Source organism: Amphiprion ocellaris, chromosome 5 (assembly GCF_022539595.1).
Source record: "Amphiprion ocellaris isolate individual 3 ecotype Okinawa chromosome 5, ASM2253959v1, whole genome shotgun sequence".
NCBI classification, from domain to species: Eukaryota; Metazoa; Chordata; class Actinopteri; family Pomacentridae; genus Amphiprion; species Amphiprion ocellaris.
Window position 1 is genome coordinate 33011831 of NC_072770.1, and position 23379 is coordinate 33035209.

General features: G+C 41.6%; 1 protein-coding gene across 2 annotated transcripts in view; it reads left to right on the forward strand.

The window, feature by feature from the left end:
* Positions 1-630: 630 nt before the first annotated feature.
* kif5ab (kinesin family member 5A, b) overlaps positions 631-23379 on the forward strand; it is a 65453-nt gene continuing 42704 nt past the window's right edge. For both annotated transcript variants that reach the window (XM_023282926.3, XM_023282927.3), the window contains exons 1-5: positions 631-1190; positions 20110-20197; positions 21680-21753; positions 22109-22213; positions 22629-22677. In XM_023282926.3, the coding sequence (XP_023138694.2) occupies positions 1062-1190; positions 20110-20197; positions 21680-21753; positions 22109-22213; positions 22629-22677 (445 nt within the window). In that variant the 5' untranslated portion in view covers positions 631-1061. The remainder of the gene's footprint in view (positions 1191-20109; positions 20198-21679; positions 21754-22108; positions 22214-22628; positions 22678-23379) is intronic.

The window sequence follows — 23379 nt, forward strand, 5'->3', positions numbered from 1 at the left end:
ATAATGCTGTGAGTGTTGACCTGAGATTCTTCATTCTTTAAATGCATAACAGAAAGCCTGTAGTACAAATTTGGAGCATGTAGTTTAAAAGAGGTGAGCATTTGCCAGGCAGGGAGGATCTGATGAAAGAGACAGGTGCCATTTGGAAAGTGCAAGATTAAGCATCTTTGAAGCTTGACTCAGACTACACACTAAAGGTGAGAATACCAGTGACTTTGATCTTTGTTTTGTGCGTTGCAGGTTTCTTAACTTCACGGTCCAATGCCACATCAAAGAAAAGTCCCTTTAAATATCTGGGGACAAATTAAGGCAAGACATGCATCCCACACATGCAAAACAGCATTGCCATGACGACCAGTCTGGTGCAGACCTGGAAAAAACAGAGATGCTCTCTTCAAAAAATGCAGGCCACAGAAGACATCTCACATCTCACGACATGCAATAATTTCAGCATTTGTGCAAGTTGTAAGTGCTGGATGGTTCAAAGTGAATGCTTAGGAAAGTTTTGCACCGAGGCTACTAGTATTCAGATAAATATGAAGCAGAGTTGGAGCTCTTCTCCTTGCACCTCGGTCCCTGTGCTCAGCGGTGCAGATGAGAGAGTCGCTACTTTAGTACGCCCCGCCCCCAGTGAGAGAGCAGGGATGACAGTGATGCAAGGCATGCTCCTGAGAAGCCTGCATCCTATCCACACCGCCAGGACCAGTTTGGACTACGCTCCTCATTTACAACTCTCCATCTGTTCCCCACCGCCTGTCTGCACCTGAGTTTGGCTTGAGTGCATTTTAAGCAACAGACGCTCTCTAACTGCTTCTTTTTTTGTCATGATTTTAAATTTTTTTCAATGATTTTGGATCCCCAAACTCGCAGCTGTCCAGTCTTCCAAATGCTTCGCCTGCCAGTGACGCTTCGCATGTGGGTCTAACCGGTGGTTTCAGTCTGCGTCCAGGCACTTTAGGAGGAAAAAAAAAACCTTGCACGGGGAATATTTGATTCTTATTTTTATTATTTAGAAATTCCTCTTTATCATCTGGAAGCGCATCCACTGTTTTGCTCCCACAATGGCTGATGCCAACGCTGAATGCAATATCAAGGTGTTGTGTCGATTTCGTCCACTGAACCAGTCCGAAATTATCCGTGGAGATAAGTTCATCCCAATATTTCAGGGAGAAGACACTGTCATCCTCGGGGTAAGTTATTTCTAACCGTCCGTTGCTTTTTTGCCACCTATCAATGCAGTTGGTGAACGTTAGGGATTACACTTACCATCTTATGCACACATCAGATACTCGCCAGACCGAGGTCTGGAAGCTTTAAGGCTTCTGACAAAGATCAAACTAAGTATAGCCTCTATCAATGCAATCGATATTGCTGTGAGCATGCTGCATCATTCAGGTGTGTGCTGCTGCTATTAGAAGGCAACCAAATTTTGTCAGTAGATTAAGCCTCTCTGCAAAGAAAGCTCAAATCAAAATGATGAACAGCCATTAAATGTATTGTTTTTAGATGATTTGCCAGCATCCAAAGTCCATATGCATGAGCTTTGCAAGCCTATGATGAAGGGGGAAAAAATAAAAATCTGAAAAAAATGCATCTGGACCCCACCTTTGAGATGCCACACAAGGTTCATTATTTGCTCCTTCTCTATATTGATCTGCTGGATTTTTGTCACAGAAAATTGTGCAGGATTGATTGATCTCCCTGTTGATGAATCATGCAATCAGCCTTCAATGCTCAGGCAAATTATCAGGTGGTGCAAATCTAATGAGAGTCATAATTGTGCTCTGTGGGTTGCTTCTGTTCAGTAAATGGATTTTGGCTTGGTCTCAATACAAACTAAATGGAAGCTGAGGATTATTCTCATTGCTCTAAAGCAGTAATGAAAATGAATAAAGCTGTAAAATGTTTATCAGTCTGATGGCTGCATAACTGAGGCAGAGGTTAACAGTGTGATTGTGATCCCTCCACCAATCGCATTTTAACAAAATTACTGCTGTGCAGGAGGAAGATTAAAGTCCTCTAAATGCAAATGTTCTTGTTGTTTAGGTATGAAGCACATTTGGGCCAGGGCCAACACGCACACACACACACACACACACACACACGCACACACAGAGGGAGAGAGTATGTGAGGGAGAAATCCACACCCATTTGGCCTTAGGGGTGACTTCAAGTGATGATGAAGACAGTAGAAAATCTCTATCGGCTTACTCTGTTGTCACCCACATGCACATAAACATACACACACATGCACGTACACACACACACACATTAAAATGCATCACAGTTTTGTTGGGGTAGATGTCTCTGCATGACTGTCTTGCATATCTTGGTTGTAGCAGCAGGATGTCTCTAACAGACTGAATGCTCATTATCACATGATTTTCATGCTTTTCAGGATGGGAGGTTAGCAATACAATGACTCCAAACCATTCATTCTCGCATCAGTCTTTGTAACTGTATTTAAATGTATTCTGGGTGCGCTGGGGGACCAGAGAAGAATGGAAAAGTAATTCAAATGTTTTTTCGCATAGATGATGAAGCTATTTCAAACCAGTGTATTTCAATTTTTAAATATACAAAAGACGTGAATCGCTTCATTGAATTATTTATCTGATGCCACTGCTTGCATTTCGTTCAGGTTAGAATGTGTCAGGCAGAGGAATGCGTACTTCTTGTTAGTGTACAGATGATGACGTTTGAAGCAGTTTGTGTGCAGCTGAAGTAGAATCATGCATCGTCATGTTGAGAGAATTGTCATCCATCACAATGGAAAGAACCTGCTGTTATTCCCTGCCAGTATTTCTGGCAACAGGAGCTTTCAAAACTGATAATGTCTGGGAACAGAAGCATGCAGTTCTCTCCTCTTACTTAGTAATTTCATGTACTAACCGCCCCTCAATTTCCTTCTGTTCGGAATGGATGTAATCACAAGAGCATGTGCAATTTTCATCTTCCTGAATGTAATTACTTCAGAGATGTGGGTGTACGGGATTTTTAGGTGTGCAAATGTATTCGCCGTGTGTTTTTGTTTCTTTCGTAGTGTTTCTCTGGTATCTGTGGAATACTCTTAGAGGAAGTTGTAAAGAAAAAAAACCCCTGAGAGTTGAAATGCTGCGGCCGTCAGATTGGATCAGGATTTAAAATATCAGGCCGACAGGCAGGCAGGCTGCAAGGACCCTGTAGCGACAACTAAGCACTCGCACTTTGGTGGCTGATAAAAACAATTCGCATCTAGGCGTTGCTGATGGCCCCACATTTGTCTGCTCAAGGAAGCCTCCTTCCAGAACTTGTCAGCTGACAGAGGCAATGATTTGAGTTGTTGACTGATGGTTTGGCTGTACCTGGGTGGCAGGAGTGCGAGACTTGGAGAGATTAAAGAGCGGAGAAAATGGTGTGTTGGTGTGCTCAGAATTGACGAAGGGAACCTCTCTAAGGGCCTCAAAACATTTTGAAGTCTAAAGGCATGTGCGAAAAAAACAGCAACTACTGGATCAATTTTGAAGTCAATTTTAATGACTTCAACCCACTGATTGGAGCATCTGTCAATGTGATAAAGTCTACGTTTGCAGTTAGACCCTGACAAAGAGGACAAATTACCAAACAGTCATTAAAATAACTTCTAATCAATTTGTTTGCTTTTCTACTCAAACTGTGTTGCTCATGAATTTAACTTTTTAATTATAAACTAAATAACCTTATTTATTCTCTGTCAAACATTACATAATCTTGCCTAAATGGTAATTGATTTGTGCTGTGGAAATCACCAATTGACATTCAGCATACATGGATAAACATTAGCATTCAGGGGGAGCTGTGTTTCTGGCCACCTGAAGAATTTCCAATGATTTGGTCTCCACCTACTCCTCAATGTTTCACAGTGTTCTCCTTGTACTGTGTCTGTCTACTGTTTGGTGTTGGGCAGGTGCATTTCACCTTTGAGGACTTAGAACTTTACTTGAACCTGGGGTTAGGTGACTTTTGTGTCATGACAGAAGGTCATGAGTGCAGCATCTGTTTGGTATTAGAGCTGAGCAATCAATGACATTTATCTTAAATGTAGAGCAGCAGGGCAGCAGGAGTGCAGGAGGCATGTAAAATAGTGTTTCCTTGATTATATCATTTGCAGCACAAACACAAGTAGACTGAATTTGATAGGCGGCAAAGCAGAGTCACTGATTACAGTCTGAAGCCAGCAGTAGAACATAACATGGGATCATATATTGTAGATTGTGCGTTATAGTTGTGGTCAAATAAAACTGTGCATAAATGAGACAGTCAGTCTTCTTATCAGTTCCTGAAAGCACTTTCAGATAATAGCAGCATCATTTTTCTTCTGATTAATTTTGACAACACTGACATAACAATAGCAGTATCCTCTACCTGTGTGATGCAAGATTAAATGTGTTTATTACTAATAATTTGTTCCTTATCTCTGTTTTCATCTTCACCTCATGGCCACCTGTGGAGCCCCACAGGGCCCTGTGGCAGAGTGACAGCAATAATTACTCAGCATATACTACCCTAAGGCATGGTCTTTGTGTTTGCCTCACACCGGAGTGACACAGCTGTCTCTAGTATTTCACTGTCTGGAATAATGTGCCGTCACTAGGGCCAGATTGTCCCCCCTAATCTTCTGGCAGCCAAAAGAGACTGCCGCAATGAATCGCACGTTCAGTTCTATGAATAAATAAATAATCATGGCAGCCTCAGAGGCAGAAAGATGTGGAATTTTCTCAGTCTTGTTCCTTGCCAATGACGTATGGATATCACATGCCTGTGCCACAGCATAGGCTTATTAAAAATGTATTCCATTCATATATGCATTATACCGTTGGCAGCGTAGGATGACAAAATATGAGTTAGGAGTCTGTATGAAATAACTGTCATTTCAGACCTGTGCGATTCATGCCATGTTTTTTTTTTCTTTCTCATATCGTGTTAATCTTAAGCCGCAAGAGCTTTAAGATCCTCACTAGTGCTGAAGAGGATAAACAGCAGCATTTTCATACGCTTTGTCCAAAATGTAAAAATGTTACGGTTCATTTGGCTGCCATTGTTGAGCACTCTGGTGAGTATTTTTGGCTGCACTCAGGCTCATTTTAACTAAAGGGGGTTGGGGAGGATGACAGAACTTGTTAACACACATTATTACATCTCCATTTCTAAGAATTTTAAGTAATAAAAAGGAAAAAAAATTCTCCACAGCGGATTTCCCCCGTAGTGTCTCTAAAACGGAAGGTCAATGTGTCTCTGAGGGTCCCTTTGTATCAAGGCTGCGACTTTCCAAGATTAGTGGAACAATTTAATGAGCCAGCATCCCAGAGCAAGGCCACACTGATTCAGTTCTGGACTAAAAGACAGTAAACAAGAAAATTCTTTTCTCTATGTTTGGTTACTCTAGTCCAGGCATGGGCAAACTACGGCCCCCAGGCCACATACGGCCCTTTGGGCTTTTCAATCCGGCCCGCGAAATAATTTGGTCAATATTAAAATTGACGAAATTACAGTAAAGACCACATTCATTTGGCCTTCTCCTGCAGAACCCGGCGTTTCTGTTGACCCCACTAGATGGCGCACTCCAGACACAAGTGGCCTTTGTTGGTTTATTCTCTCTTCTTCTTGTACTTTGCGACTGCATTGAGCTTCTGTAACAAGGAGTAGATCAAAGAAAAGTCGACAGTGAGTGTCGAGTAATTCAGAAGAAGTGGACTACTAAATAGTTTTTTCGTTAAAGTCCGTTCAAAGGCTGTATGTCTTATTTGCAATGAAACCGTTGCGGTTTTTAAAGAATACAATATCAGCCGACACTTTTCCACGAAGCATGCTAACTACGCTAGCAACCAGTCAGCACAAGAACAGACAGCTACGGCTCAGAGGTTAGCAGCCAGTTTACAGACTCAGCAAAATACTTTCTTCCACAAACTACGATTCAAGAGTCAAGCACGAAGGCAAGTTATTTGCTAGCATTCAAAATAGCAAAGGCTAGCAAGCCTTTTCTCCTGTGTCCAGAGAGCAGAAACAAATTTGAAAAAATTAGTTTATCACGCAGGAGAGTTACTCGCCGTGTTGAGCTAATCTGTGAAGACTTAGCTAGCTCACTGAACGAAAAAGTCCTTCAAGTTATATTCATTAGCACTGGACGAAAGTAGTGACATAAAAGACACTGCTCAGCTTTTAATTTTTATTCGAGGGATTAATGACAATTTTGAGAGAACGGAGGAATTTTTGACCATGGAATCCATGAAGGAGAAAACAGGAGCAGAGGACTTGTAGGACAGGGTGTCTGGGGTCATCAAGAGGCTGAAGCTGCCTTGGTGTAAACTTGCCAATGTCACCAAGGATGGATCGCCCAACTTGACAGGAAAAAACATTGGGCTGCTGTGAAGAATCCAGGATAAGGTGAAGGAGGAAAACCCTGAGCTGGATGTGATTTTCCTGCTCTGCATAATCCATCAGGAAGCTCTCTGTAAGTCTGTTTTGCATCTTGATCATGTCGTGAAGCCAGTTGTAAAACTCGTTAACTTTATACGAGCTAGAGAGCTTCAGCATCGTTGGTTCATTAAGTTTCTTGAAGAAACTTATGCTGATCACCAGGACTTGCTTGACCACTCTCATGTCCGCTGGTCAAGTTTGGGGGGAAAAAAAAGGGTGACCAACAACACTGTTCCCACTGAAACTGAATGTGAGTATTCTTTACTTTGTCAGTGATGTCTTTAACATGTAATTCATATTAGTTTGCACAATTTCCATCCATCTGATGCTGGCCTGGCCCATCTGTCGAATTTCAAAACTCAATGTGGCCCCTGAGCCAAAAAGTTTGCCCACCCCTTCTCTAGTCTGTCTAGCTGTTTTAGACATAGTATAAAAGGCTCATTATATCAGGCTAATAACCTCTACAGTGACCTCCCTGTATGGAGCAGTCTGATTATTGTCGTAATTGTTGACCATGATAGATAGACAAAATGTAATGAAGAGGGTTCCTCCACCCGTATCAGTGGACCCAATTGAAATGTGCACGTTAAAGAACTATTGATTCTCTATTTTCTGCACACCATTTGTAATTCTATGGATTACCTTTCCATGGCTGCTCTTCCTGTGTGTGCTTACAAGTCTTCTATAGAAACTCCAGTTGCTTCTGTATTCATAGCTGCAAAAATACACCCTGTTTACATTTTTAGGATGAATAGAGGATTATCAGTCTAGCAGGGTTCAAAGTGATAGAGGATATTCTGCACTTGAGCTTTCTGTTGTCATTTGGGCTTTGCTCTTTGCACAGGAAGGGGGTTATTCTCTCCTAATGCTTCTTCTGAAATTAATGAAAATAAATTAGGGTCATATGGTATGCTACTGCAGAAAAAAGGCATGTAATGCATTTAAAAATTAACTGATTATCCATCAGCGGCCACTTAGTTTCTCAGATGCTGGTGAGTCTGATTTCTGAAGGACCGTGGCTCTTTTCCTGCCACCCTCAGCTGAGAGATGATTTTCTTTTCTTCCATCCCCTTCTTGATGAGGCCCTGTGGTAGAAAATAGGAGGAGGAAACAGCTGCTGTTGAAACAAACTGTTGACAGTGCATGTCGGGCGCAGCGTAAAGTCATCTACCTGTCTCATACCTTTTGTTATTTATAGTTCCACTGAAGCCGTTTCTCCTCAAGGATATTTCTTCAGAATAGCTTTAACTGTCTGCAAACCAAACAGACTCGCAAATGGAGGTCTGAGGGCTCCCCTTGCTCTCTCACCCCTGTGCACACTTTAGTGCTCTAATTCTATCACTGCAGTGCACACAGCCTATCCAATTAGGCAGTGTAATGGGATTGCTGTGTAGGGTCAGGATCCGCACTCATTTCTCCTGTTGGATGCCAGCATCTGAGCAGCTACCACTTGGGATCAGACCTCCTCTTCTCCTTCTCCCTTCCTTCTCTCACTTTTTCCATCATTCTCCTTCTCAATAAATGCTGCATTTTTCTCTGTCTAGCTGTATTTCATGGTGTACTAATTCCGCTGCTCATTTCCTCGTGACTCAGCAGCAGTTTTTGGGAAGATGTGAGAGGAGAAGCTCAGTCTCGTCTGTCATCTCATTAATTTTGTGAGATGCTCCAAGCGGGCTTTAATGGTGTCAATGGAGAGACTCTGCTGTCAATCAGGAGCCAGAATACTGAGGAATCAAGAAACTTTGGTGAAGTTTACTTCATGGTGCCCTGTCAAAATATGAGGATGTACAAAATGAGAAACAGCCTTGTTCTTCAATAGAGAAATCAATATTTGAATTGCCACTGCTTTAAGGCTAATTTGTCCTATTTCACAATGTCAGACCTTAAGTATGTGTCCCATACCAATAAGGACTGCCAGCTCTCCCTCTCATCTTTTCCTTAATGTTAACATTATACTGACACCAATTTAGTCAGCAGTCACACTCGACAGGATATTAGCTGCCACTTCCTTCAGCTCATCTTTATTTTTACTCGATGTGCACACGTGCCAGGGTTAGATAAGCTTGTGCCAGTTCATCAACACATTTTCCATCCATTTTCTCTCCCCGTATGACAGAAGAAGGCTGTGACTACCAGGCATTTAGCTCTGGGGAGTGTTAATGGACCATCCTCCTCTCATTAGCCACAGCCCTGCCCAGGATGCTGCCTGGTCCCCATGTCTGCCCTCAGTGTCTGTGGGCAGCACATCGTAACCGAGCGCACATGCTTGCACACGTGTTTGCACATCCGAGCCTGAGACCCCGAGCAGTTGGTGCTATATTAGCTTGGTAATAGAGCAGCAACAAAATCCCGGAGAGAGGAAAGGAGCATCCCAGCACTCTGCATGCCAAGGCCTTCTTTTTCTTGCAGTTAATCACAGTTCAGTTTATCGAACTGACATTTGAGAACACTGACATCTACTCTAGATCACTGGTTTTATTTTCCTCTTTTCTCCCAGGGGAGGTGTGCTTTAAAGCGCATCTCCCTTTACAGTTTTTGACTGAGGTTAATCTAATTTACCCTGATTTTAGGATTTTATTCAAACAGCGTCACATAAAAGAGACTTGGGAAATCTAAGCAAACATAAATTTCAGGCTCATTTTAATCTTTGCATGGCCAAGAATTGGTCCCAACACAGACTTTAAAAAACACTTTACTCTGGGCTACAGCACCATGATGCTGTTTCTTTATGTCTCCCAGTAGGTGCATCCATAATCACAACACACCGATTTATTTGCTCTTTTGCTCCTGTCTCCCAGAGTTTCTCATTATTTCCATTTTATGTAGACTTTTAACACCAACCACTCTTTTATTTTTTTTGTCTGGAGGCCTTTTATTATCCAAATTACCTCACTGCATGGCTCCGTCATTAGTTGTGGCTGAATTACAGAGAAAATCCCCATAAGCATGTTGTTGATTTTTACAGCAAATTTAAATCATTGTTCAGTAGTTGTTGGATTGCTTCATGCCCAGCTGCTCCCATAGCTTCACTGGACTTAATAATTGCCGCCAGCGTACACAACTTGAAGAGATGTGCCCTTATGTTGCTACATTTCTACAGCATTTTCCATTCTCCCCTTTCATGATCTAATTTATTATTCATTCTCTGCCACATGTGGTCATTAACGCTGCTCCTAATAATGGTGCGATGCAGCACAGTGTCGTAGCTGGTAGATTAGTGCACGTGTCTTTCTCTGGCACTTGTGCTTTTGAGGATCAGTCACGGTGAACTAGGACCACACAAAATCTCTATTTCAATTTGGCACAGAGTTAGAAATGTCTGCAGTTGCTGCATTATAAGTAGGCTGCATTATCATTACATTGGAACATTATTTCTCGCCTAAATTCAGCCAATGCAGTTGGCTGATGGGTTTCTGTACTAATTGAATTACTGGCAGAGAAGGATCAATTCCTTAGTTAAAAGGTTTCATTGTGAACATGGCTTCGCTTTGAAGATGAGAGGGGCATTAGTGCAGTTTTTGTGCGAAATATGTTTTGGAATCAACTCATTTTACCTTTCTCTCCCTCTATTTCAGTATTTCGTAACAAGATAAATGGATAAATATATGATAAATTGATGCACTGTTTGTTCTTTGTTAGTAAGTGTTGATTGAATTACTTTGCATGTTTTGAACTGTCTTTATGCTTAGCCACAGTGCTTTTGTAAATTGCACTTGCTTTCTAAAAAAGAAGATTTTTTCGGCATCACATGCCAAATGTGTTTGGCTTTTTCTCCTGGTGTGCTGAAGCAGTATAGACAGAGACAAAGCTGCCGTCAGGAGCAATCTTGTACCCTGTGTGAATTAATTTTGACTGCATTTACTTACGTGCAGTTTGAGCTGAAAGCAGTTGGAAAGGGAGATAACTGTGAGGCCACAAGACCTTAGTCGTATCCTTTGCAATCAAATATTCCCTTAGTAAGGAAGGACAGCTAGTATAGGCTCTCAGACTGTTTGGGGTTGAGATCAGATCTGTTGTTTCCAAGTTGAGATTGCTGTTCTCAGTTAAACAAATAATTTCTTCCTCTAGGTTCATTTTATGTTCTGCGAGATTTCTATAATTATATAACATAAATAGGTGGAAAGCACGTGAAGGCTAGGCGCCCAATAAAAGTGTCATTGCATAAGCACTGGAGCAGTCAAGTGTCACTCAAATGATGAGGCATCTTTGTAATATCTAACAAGTGTTTCCTCTCCTCTTCCAGCTCTTTACCTTCCTCTCCCTCTCTTTCGGTATCTTTTATTTTCTCTGTCTGCAGCATCTGCAATTCAGCTGGTTTGGGTTTTTTTAGTGCTTTGCTGTTAGAGGTTGCTCTGGGCTCTGCTCAGTGTGTGCTTAGTTCTTCTCCATACAATAAAGAGAGGTGGGTAGAAGTGTTTGAATTTTTTGTGATCCTAGAGTCAACATATTGCCTGGATTTTAATGCCAATGCCAAAATGAATCAATACCTTGCTTGCTCTGTAAAACCTTTTTCTCTCATTTCACAGTGTCAGTCAGACTTATAAAGGGTATGGCGTCAGTGTTATTTTAACATTATCAAGTAGAGTTGCCCAAATAAAATACGAGAACACTGTCAAAATGCAATTGACAAAATAATGTAAAAGAGGCTTTTGGTCTTAGCCATTTTCATGAAACTGAGCTTGAAAACATGGAGTGGCAGCACAGTCTCCAGACTTAAACCCCATGGTGCTGGTTTGGGATGAACTGGACAGAAGAGTGAAAACAAAGGACCTACAAGTGCCACTCATTTATGAGAACTTCTGCAACAGAGATGGGAAGAACTTTCTGAAGAATATTTGATTTCCATTGTGGAAAGAATGCCACGAGTGTGTTCAGCTGTTATATCTGCCAAAGGTAACTACTTTGATGAGTCAAAAGTTTAGAATACATCTGGTTTCTAAATCGATTTGTTAAATTTCATATGTTTATCTGTTCTATGCTTTCATTTCAGAGTACAATGAGACATTAACATGCATAATTTCCAGTAAAAAAAATGGAAAAGTTGGGGTATTGTAACAACAACAACAGGTTGACTGCAATGGCTGGCGTGTTTGGGACTGCTATGAGCTGAGTCTTGTCGTCACCGTGAGATAGAGAGATGTAGTGTGTTAATTAGTCAGCTTTAAAGGTGCACGTTTGTTCGCGTCAAAGTCAGGGTGGCTGTTTCCCCTATACCATGAGGTGAGACTGTGCAACCAATTACCATTTCCAGTGCATTGATTGGTTTTAAAATTGAACTGTCAAATCCCAAATGAGAAGATTAACTTTAACAAGAATTTGATGCCATCTTTCAGTATGTCGCAGTTTCAAATAGTCTGTGCTTGGGTGACAGGTGTGATCTTACATTGTGTCATATGAAGGCACAACAGACCAGGACTCCTAGTTGAGTTGATTTAGCACTCCGCCAAGGAGCGTGGAGTTATGTGACAATCATTTGTCTGTTTGTTAATCTGTTTGTCTGTGCGCAGCATTACTCAAAAATGGACCAACGGATTTGGATGAAATTTTCAGGGAAGGTCAGAAATGACACAAGGACCACCTAATTAGATTTTGGCAGTGATGTAGCTTATAGTCTGGATCCACGGATTTGTTAAATATTCCTGTATCATTATGAGATGGCGGCATGGCATCACTGTAACTATGACAACAAGTGAACACTACGTCAGCTGCCTGCTGCGATCACATGATTGCGATCCTACTACAAATCCAGCGCTGTAGACTTATCAAGACTTATCCGTCAGAAATCATACAAGGACTGAGCAGCCTTCTGATAATAGAGAAGGAATGTCATTACTGAACTGTTCTGGAACATGTATTTCAAGCAGTATTGATACTAGACATATAGAAACACTAATTTTACCACATACGCACGCACACAGCTTGGTAATAGGTCAACTTTCAATGTAACCTACATGCTGTTGATTGTGGAACAGCTATAGTATAACAACCATGCTAAACCGTAATTGCAAAAGTGTCTTTGCTGATGTCTAAGCACTCCTCTGTACACACATTGATGTAATGTTTTGCAATCTCTTCAAATAATGTGCACATTGTTATAACCATGCCCTACCGCTTGCACGGGCAAGTTAAATTTGAAAGACCATAAGATGAGTCACTTCCTTAAAGGCAACCACGCAAGTGTTCTAACGTGATGGAAAACTAGATCAGAATACATGTATATACACTGCTGCTGCAATGGCAAATGGAAGCATTGTTACGCCTCCAACACATTTAGATGTGTATCAAAGAAACACGCAGGCAGGTCTAGCTGTGATGGATGTTTCACAATAAAATGCAAAAGAAGATATCATTTTCTAGATGTAGTCAGAACAAGATGTAATATCTGCTAAGATTTTTTCAGTATTTTATTGCTTTATGGTCTTTTTGGTGTCTATCATTTGTGTAAATCCCTGCCTCTTGTCTTAGTGTATCTGCCATGATTGTCATTCTCAAAATCCCCTTTTCTGTCTCACTCTACTCAACATGGTTTTGATGGGGCTCCAAATCCCTCCTTTTTCTCACTCCACCTCTGTCCACAGGGAAGCTGCTGTTCCTATTTTTTGGTCTGAATCTCAGCGAACAAGGCCCAATCTTTCCTTCTCTCTCGTTTCCACTCCTGTCTCCTGTTTCCCACTCACTCATCCTGATGAATTATGCAGAGTGTTTCACTTTGATGGGCAACTAATTGCTCTACTTCTGTGCGTGGATCATAGAATAAACAAGTTGACACAGGAAAATAAGTGAAATTATTAGATGAGTGATAACAATGTAATGCTGGGTGGTGGTAAGCTTCAGTTCCCTGAGCTAGTGATTAAATTAAATAGCTACAAAATTTGATAAGTACATTTTGATAAGTACAAGATAGCTGCAAGAAAACTCAAAAAAGAAATCACGACCACTGGATCTCAGCATTCAGACTTCACTGCTGTATATATGAGGCGCTGAGCTGCTTTGCCCTCGAGGCACTTTGCCAGCCGACTCTGCTATGGGCTTGTCAGCAGAGCGAATTAGGAAATACAGTAATGTTTGGTAACATTCTGTGACTAGAGCTTTTGCAGTTGTGCGGAGTTTTCTGTTGTCGAGCGAACCGCTAATGATGCTGTTATCTGGGACTCGAAGCCTGATTAGCTTGACGGACGAGGCCGACACTGGCAGCCTGAACTCTTCTCTCCTGTCAGTCTCGCTGTGCTTCTATGTGCGTTTGTGTGAGGAGAGAGAGGAGAGTTGATGAGTTTGTGGGTAAGACTGATGCAGACACAGACACTCTCTCACACACAGACCCTGATAAGAGAAAATAGGAGAACGACTTCTCTGCTTCTACCCCCAGTTGAGCTCACACACCAACACCAAACAATTGCAAACAAGCCATGGTGCAAAATTTTTAAAATAAAGCAGCCGTCTGCCTGACTGTCAGCCCACCAATGTGCTAGAGGAGGAGGATCACATGCCTTATCTTCTTATCATCTCATCCCACACTTTCTCTAAAATGTTCAGCTATGTATGTCTGTTTAGTGGGAGGGACTTGAAGTGTGAGCTTGATGGGGAGGAAGGCTGCGACAAGACTGACACCTCTCTGAATGGTAGTCTAAATTTTATGCATGGGTTGGGGAAATATTGTTCCCTTGCTGCAAGCTTTGGCAGTCACCAGTTCATCATATGCAGAGGGTGTTGATTTCTGTTGTTAGCCTTTTCTTGCTGAAATTGTCGCTGCGTCTTTGAAACTGTCCTCACCGGAAAAATGAAGGCGCCGGTCAACAGATCAGACACATCAAACAGATTCCTGGCAAATGGCCTTCTTTGGCCGTGTGAGTAATGCGCACCGTCTGTCAGATTCAAAGGTTGATGCAGCGTGAGGAAATTACAGAGCTGAAAAAGCTCTGAGGGAAGAGGTCAAGGTGGACGAGAGGCACGATGCAATGAGGCATGCGACTTTGACATGGAAAAGTGCTGTTTGCTGCTTCCGTCCTATCAGTTGTTGTTGTTGTTGGTTTTGTAACAGACTGATTTGTTGTAGTCATGACCAAAGCCCTGGAGTTTTCCTGCAATCAGAGTTCAGTGCACTGTGTGTTTACATCGACATGTTTCTCTTTCTTGACTGTCCTGACAGTGACATAGTGTTGAATTTCTTGGTGCAGTTGCTTAAATCGCTTGAAACTGGCAGTAGGAATGTCTTCTGTATTGCCTTTGTACAAGATGCAAACAGGATTATGAACCCACTCATTATAGAATCTAAAGCTACACAGAATACCCTTGAATCAGTTTCTATAAGCCAATTTAATTCTTAAACATGCAATAACAGATTTATTAGGTACTTAGGGGCAGAAGGCAGAAAATATGTGAACACGAATCCTCACATATTATCACCTTTAAAGATAATGTGGTGGACTTGTAGCATACAGCTGTCAATACGCTACCATTCAAAAGTTTGGGGTCACCCAGACAATTTCATGTTTTCCATGAAAGCTCACACTTTTGCTCATGTGCTAAAATAATTGCAAAAATGTTTTCTAATCATCAATTAGCCTTTCAACACCATTAGCTAACACAATGTAGCATTAGAACACAGGAGTGATGGTTGCTGGAAATGTTCCTCTGTACCCCTATGGAGATATTCCATTAAAAATCAGCTGTTTCCGGAGTGTGTGTGTAGTTCAATGGGTTAAGCGGGCGACTCATGTACAGGGGCCTCCCCGACGCAGAGGCCCGGGTGCGATTCCTTCTCGCGGCCCTTTGCTGCATGTCTTCCCCCCACTCTTCTTCCTCCTTTCCTGTCCGTCTCCACTGCACCTATCAATAAAGCCGAAAAGGCAAAAAAATAACTTGAAAAAAATCCGCCGTTTCCAGCTAGAATAATCATTTACCACATTAACAATGTCTAGACTGTGTTCCTGATTCATTTAATCTTTTCATTGAAAAAAATGCTTTTCTTTCAAAAATAAGGACATTTCTAAGTGACCCCAAATTTTTGAACAGTAGTGTATTAAAGATAAACTGTGTGTAAATGTAGTCATGTGTTCATTTCAAGCTGTGTTTGTGTCCAGGTAAGTAGACACATACATGACTGCGTAATATTCACTCTGATTTAGGATTATTTTACCAGCTCCTGAGGGAATGTCTGTCTTTTATCGCAGCTTAATGCTCCACTATGTTCACCTGCTACTTGTTAACCTTGTCTGGAGCTGGTCAGCCGTGGTACAGTGCGTTTGTTGTTTTTTTTTTTTTTTTTTTAAGAGATTTTTTCTCTGAAATCAGCTGCTGCAAAATGTGGTAATTTTTCTCTGGATCTATCACCACCTGCTGCCCATTTCATATAAAAGCAGAGGTTAAATTGGGATTTGTTACGTGGGTGGCCTCTGTGGGTTCTGGTTTGCTATTAGTGCACATGCGTGTGCAGATGATAACAGTGACAAAATACTTCTACATACAACTGACAGTGTTTGACAGACAGCATATGAACTTCAGCAAGATCCTAATTGTGCTAATAAACCTGTTTGCCAATGTGAGCTAGTAGAATATTGGTGTGTGAGACCCTGCTATGCCCCCTGGTTAGTGAGGAGCGTCTACAGTCCCCGGGGTCCTTAACACGATCTACCATCAGGTCCCCGTCTAAATTCAGCAGCAGCTACCGCAACCCTTCATCCTTCTCCTTTCTCTTTTCTCATCTCTTATTCTTGTCTGTAGTTGATTGTCCTTCTTGTTGTATGTTTTCCACCTCTTCCCTCTGTGATTTATGATCTTGATTGTTTTTCTCTCTCAGCCTCTCTTTTTTTAAATTTTTCTACTTTCTTCATTCTTCTCCGGTAATTGTCTCTTTGTTTTGGTTCAGCTCAGTCTTGTGCTTAATTAGCAATTCTTTGCCCTCTGCCAATGATTCTAAGAGTTTCTGTTTATTATTGCAGTTTTTAGCTCTCTCTGTGTGTCTCTCTGTCGCTCTCCCTTTATTGCTTGTCTTCCTCACCCTGCACTGCCTTCTTGTCTCCTGGCAGACAGCAGCAGAGTGCAGGCTGGACAGGCCATGTGGGTGTTTGACATGGCACATAAAGCTGAGGGCCATGAACAATCTCTGCATGTACACGCATAATTGGCCGTGTTATTTACATCCATGCATGTGTACACAAACACACGCAAACAAGCACGCTTAGGCCCTCACGTCTGCACACACTTTCCTTCCCATTCCTGCATCCTGCAGTAAATCAGCATCCATTCACATAATTGAAAAGACATCTGTTAAATTATACAAGCAGACAAACAAGCAAATGTGTCTGTACCTGGATGGACAGACAGGCCTGGCAGGAAGATGGACATGCAAGATAGAGAGCTTACAGAATGCTTTGTACATGTGTGCTATTATCATATTTATGCAGCGCAGGAAACAGATTAGCGCTTTAACAGTGGAGCCAACAGAACAAATGATTGGCAAAGGGCTGTTTTTCATCCAGCTTACATAACTAACTCATTTTATTCACCCCTATGAAGACTGCATCATGATTCCTCCCTCCTTCCCTTTTTGTTATTTAGCAGGGTTTGCATGTGTTTACTGTGTAGTGTTACAAATGGCTCATTGGGAAAAGAGTCAGTTGTAATCATTTCTGATGGGGAGCTAGCTTGTACCTGCAGCTGTGCTTTCAGCACTTGAAAACAACAGCTAAACAGTTCGGCTTATTAGGGAAGTGGAATAGAAAATGCATAAAATCGGAGCTTGGATTTTGCCAAACTGTCTCCATACTCTGTCACGAACAAATTATTTTATGCAAAGCTGGGACTGTACAGTGGGAGGTCGTTGTGGGAATGCTCCCACTCATTGTCTTTCATTCTGCAGTAATACAGCCTGATTTTCAGCTACTGTTCTTGGGAGTGGCACAAAATGTTTTTTTCCTTCTTCCTGAGTGGAGCAACTTTTCCCTGTGAAGTAAAAGAGGAAAAACGCTGTGATTCTCTTGGCAGATTAAAATAATCAGCCTTATCTAATCTCTATATCATGGTGGAGCTTTACTCAAACTGTTCTTTACTCGAGGCAGGTGATTTTAGTGTCAACTGTGGCAACACTGCAACGGTTCACAAGATACTGTGCAAAAAAAAACAAACGCTAATTTTATTTTTATTGTGGTAAATCATTCTAATGCTGAACTAATGCACTGTCAAGTGGTTTCAATAATCCAATAAAACATGTATTCCTATAACATCTTATTCACAAAGTACTTGGTCAACAGTGACTTATAAGCTCTGATAGAATACAGAGTTGCTTTTTGAAAAACCAGCAAGTCAAACTGAATTCAGAACAGATGTGAAGCTAAATAGCAGTGACTACATTCTGATTAGTTAGTCAGAGAGATTTTCTGCTCACTTAGTCAAAAATCTATTTTTAAGCTCCAATATCTTAGTAATTGAACTTAATACAACTAATTAATATGGCAGGGACTAATGACAGAGGGGGGGAAAAAGTAGCAAATAAAAGATTATTTCATTTGATCAAAGTGACAAGAGGGTTGAGAAAACACATTCTGTTTGTGGATGTAAAATAAAATTTTACAACTCACATTTCTTTTGGACTACTTGACTAAGTACCCTTAAAGTTTCAAATGATTTTTCCTCCTGGGTTTTTATCCTTCATCGTCGCTTCCCGTAATCCATTATTGATCATACAAAGAAATCTGTGACAAATCTGTTCTTATTACAGTGCTAGAAATTCTTGTACGCCAACTGACAAATAAATGCCACAAACCACATAACAAATGCGCTTATAAGCTGAAAAGGAACATCTTAAATTGTGAGTCACACCACAAAAGCATCCATCTTTTAAAGCCTGTAACAGAATGCATTATTCAAGCCACTGATAAAATTGTCTGCTTTGGGATTTTGTGTTTAGCTTGCTGTTGACTTTGTCATTTGGAAGGTTGAGAAGCAGCGGGGCCCATCTGTAATACTTGCAGGAGGTGCAGGGGATTATTGGTGTATTTTATTCAAGACCGCTGGTGCAGTGATAATCATGGTTTAGACCATCATCCAGGGCTGTAAGGGCAAAAATGCATGTACTGACTAGAATGTCACTTTATCGTAGATTAAGTAACAGTGAAAGGCACTTTCCATTTATAATCCCTAACTTATGTTTTAATGATTTCCCAGTTGAATCATTCTTGTTTGTTTAATCTTTATAGTAATAATAGCGATAATAATACATTTCCTCATAGGAAAACAGCTGCAGTGCCGCTTTCAGTTATATAGTAAAGGCTTTAAATTCTCCCCGTGTCATGAAAGAAATACTAAACGATGAGCAGAGTCAAACAAACTGAAGAAAACTTGTCTCATAAAGGCCACAAACACTTCTCAAAAAGATTTAATATGTTTGACCAGATAGAGGTGCAGTTGCTCTGATGTGTCTGCTTCTGGCAGAGAATTTCTGCAGGGTTTGTGGGTGGTTGAGATGGTCCTGCACAAACTCAGCTACTGTGAATTTCATGCACATATACAGTATATGCCTCTCTGCACCACCTACGCACACATATACACATACACTGTGCATGAAGTTAGGCCTGCGAGCTGTCAGGCATGTGTTTCTGAGGAGACAAGATTGCTCTCAGTCACTATGTTCACCATCAGCACCAGAGCTTGTCCGATGTGTGACTAAATATGCTGGACTGACTAACTGGCTTCTCAGCTTAGTAGTGTTAGCTGGCTAATTAACCGGCTGACTTACAATCCAAGCCTTGTTAGCATACTGTATCTGTTTGGTTTTGTGTTGTTTATTCCCAGACAGTCAGCTGGATGACTGGCTTGTTCAGTTCCTCACTGGATTTCTGCTTGAGAGATTTGGCAAATCAGAAAAACAGCCTCTCTTGTCTTTTTCTCCTGTCTCAGTGCATTTTTTTCTCATGCTGTCTATCTCACGTGCAGACGCAGGTTTCAGGTCATCTGCTTTCTTTTGCCCTCTCTGCATTTCCACTCCCCTGCTCTACTCTTCCACTCCACTTTCCTCGCTCAGCTCCCATCACTTCACTCTTCAAGTCCTTGAACGCTGCCTCTAATGGCTTCACTTCAGATGCAATCTCTCTCGCTCTGTCTCTCTGTCTTTCTTGGGGTGAAACGGCCCTTTTGCCCAAAAGCCCCATGCTGCAGTGCACTCATTCAAAACACCCACTGCCTCTCAATAGCACAAAACACACACAGAAGATGCATACTGTACCATTCAGAAGGAGACAGATGGGCCTCTTAATGTGATATATGCATTGTTATTCAGGCCTTAACAAACACAGATGGACACAGCACCCATAAAGCATGTTCACTACGCACTAAGGAAATATTGTTGTGATGCTTTTTTATAGTGGCAATATGGGTTTACATAATGTTTTAGTGATGAATATGATGTGGAAGGTCCCCCCTCAACCCCACCTCCACACGCACGCACGCACACACACACACACACACACACACACACACACACACACACACACACACACACACACACACACACACACACACACACACACACACACACACACACACACATATACTGTTGTGTTCTGCTTCACAAACTGCCCAGAGTGGATTTTACAGCAAGTCACAGGGGACAGTGTGGTGTTGACAATAATCTAAAGCACTCTCTTAACTGTCTCCACTGTGTTGTGTTAACCTCCGCAGGGGAAGTCGTACGTGTTTGACCAGGTGTTTCCCACGAATACCACACAGGAGCAGGTCTACAACACTTGTGCCAAACAGATCGTCAAAGGTGAGTCACATACGTGCTTTGTCTCGAGTGGCACAAAAGCTGAAGGAGAAAAAGTCAACAAACCTTGAATTAACATGTCCATAATCATCATCTCTGTATTGGCTTTTTCAGATTTACACTTCATTCACTGGTGCAAGAAAGACAATTTTCCTGACATGAAGTAGCCCCATGACCTACATGTATGAGCATCACATTGCATAAATTAACATCATGCGTGCTCATCACGTCACAACCGGACTGGTATATCCAGAAGGCGTGAGATCAAATAAAACCATGCCCTGAAGCTCTGAATTTCTTTTCCTCTCCTCCTCCCTATGTCTGCATCTCCCTACATCTGTCTGCCTCCCTTTTTTTCCACTGTTAGGGTCTCATTTTTCTTCCACCTTCAAAGCAAGCGTGGAACTCCATTGAACTAGTTCTAGATGGAGCATGAAAAAGATTGATTTGGTGGGCGAGATTACTTATAGAGTGTGAGATTACCATGTAGACTGAGGAAGGAAGAAATAAAGAGGCGAGGAAAAAAAATAAGGTTGAAAAATTTCAAGGTGGTGATTTAGCAAAATGAAGGAGTGTGATAAGAAGTGAGATTTGAAATGTGCCAGGGGAAAAGGGTAACAGAGAGGGCAAGCAAGCCCGGAGTAAGCTGGTTTGTAGGCGCATAACCATGTTTGGAGTTTCCCCACTGCATGGTCTGTAGTTGTGTTTCTCTCTCTTTGCCCTCTTCATTGTCTTTCTTTCACACTCAGGCTGTCTCGCCTCCTTTGTGCCTCCCTCTGCGGTGGCCTCTGTTGTTTCTCGTCTCCTGCTGTTTTTATTTCCTTTCAAAGACATGTTCTTTATTATTTCTTCTTTTATGTGTCACACTATGACCAGTGTGGCAGCAGAGGAAAAGTCGCTGCTGAGCTTAGAGCTGTTAAAGGTAGAAGCAGCGCAAGAGAGGAGGAGAGGAAAAAGGGTTCTGCGTGGTTTCAGCTGAGAGCCTTTGTGATTAGTCTGTGGTCAGGGAACCTGTGGCAGCAGGCCTTTCAGGGTGATACCTTTTTCTTCATCCGCAGGAGTCAGCAATATGACATTAAGCAGCATGGTTCTTTAGAGCATAAACTGGTGAGGAGGTGTTGTTTTCACTGTGGCTTCTACCAAATGAATGGAGGAAATAATATGTTAGTGCCTCCTGGTGACCTGAACCCTGCAGGTATTGTTGTTTATTGTGTGCAGCCACAGAGGTTGTTCAGCATCTGACCAAGCTGAAATACCACATATCTCTCTCAGTGCACACAGACTTCATGAGGCTCTGTTTGATCAATCTTTGGAGGCAAAGGTCAAAGATATTTGTCTCTCTGTCTTGTTTTTGCACCTGTCTGGCAGAAATCTGTAATTCAGACAGTTTTATTGACGTTTTTTATTTCCACACTGTTTTCCTCTTTGCTTCCTTTTCGTTGTTTTTCTCCTTGACACGTTTTTGTTGCTTCCTCCTGGTTTTAGATGTGCTGGGTGGATACAATGGGACTATCTTTGCCTATGGGCAGACTTCCTCAGGAAAGACACACACCATGGAGGTACAGTATTGCTAAATAATTGAAAAGGTGGCCCTCTTGCTGTGGCTCACACACACACACACACACACACACACACACACACACACACACACACACACACGTTTCTCTTCCTTTGCTTTCCCTGACAGTACAGCTACCCCCATCACAGTCATCACTCTCTATCTCTCTTTCCCAGCCTTGTGTGGGAACTAACCTCCTTTACAACTCTCTCAGGGAAACAACCCTGTTCCTTTTCAAGTCAAAAGCCTCTCTGCTCTCCTTTCTTTTACTGTTCTCCCTACTTAATTCATCCCAGGCTCTACATGTATCCCAGTCATCACTCACCTGTCCTTATCTCATCTCGTTCTTCCTGTAGGGGAATCTTCACGATCCCAAGGGAATGGGAATCATACCCCGGATCGCAGAGGACATTTTTGAACACATATTTGCCATGGATGAGAACCTAGAATTCCACATAAAGGTTTGTGTGCTTGGCCATGTGTGTCTGTTCATGTCTGCATTTGTGCAGTTGTCAATCACACACGGGGATGTACATGCTCAATTTTTTTGCTCTTACACATGATACATTCAGTGGGAATTCAGCTGAAGCTCTGATGTAATCCTCACATGGAGGGGCTGAGTGGAACCAGCCAAGCATCAATAAGTCATGATATATAAACCATGATCATCCTACATTTTTTTCCCCTTTTACAGCACTGTTTTATAATAGAGGATAATACCTCACCAGACTCGCAGGAGGACAGATTACTGCAACATCATATTGCATTTTGTGTTTGTACAATAAGCAGCTATGCCATCCTCCTCATTTATCTGCATTAGATTCTCTTTCTGTCTCTGGGAAAAATCAGCCGCCACGTGTTTCTGTTTTGCTGCAGGTCTCCTACTTTGAGATCTACTTGGATAAAATCCGGGACCTACTGGACGGTATGTTGATGCTCGGATGCTGTGAAAACACAAGACATATTTGTTGAAACTGAAGAAATTACACCCGGATCCATCATCTCTAAACATTGACATTCTAAATAACTTACTGTGTTGAGGCTATATGCAGAATGAGAGGCAGATGCAGATCTAACTCAATGCTTAAACCTCATCTGCATGTATATATTTTTTTTGTTTTTATAGTTTTATTTTCCTAAAACTGAACATGCAACAACACACAAAACAGGGCTCTTTATGGGGATCTTTATTTGTTATATCAATATTACAGCTAAAAAATCAAATTGAATTGTAAAGTTATGATTGAAAAAGCAAACAATCTTGATACCTTCCTTCATATTTTTCTTTATCTACTCCAGACAGTTAAGCTTTGTGGGTTTTATTTATTTTTTTTGTACTATACATACAAATGCACCTGAACACTGCAGCTCACTCTCACTCTCTTATCACTGACGTATATAACCAGTGTAAAATGATGGAGAGTCTTGGGTAGAGAGCTGTGCACAGCATCCTTGTGATTACATCTTTAATGGGGCCAGAAACAGCGGTGAAAGCCCCATCTGTATGCACGGCAGTTCACAGTGGCTCAGGAACATTTAAGCTACTAACAGCCAAAAAATAAATTAAAAAAAAGAGTCAACAACAAGCGAGATGAATCAAAGCAGCAAAGAGAGCAACACCCTGCGG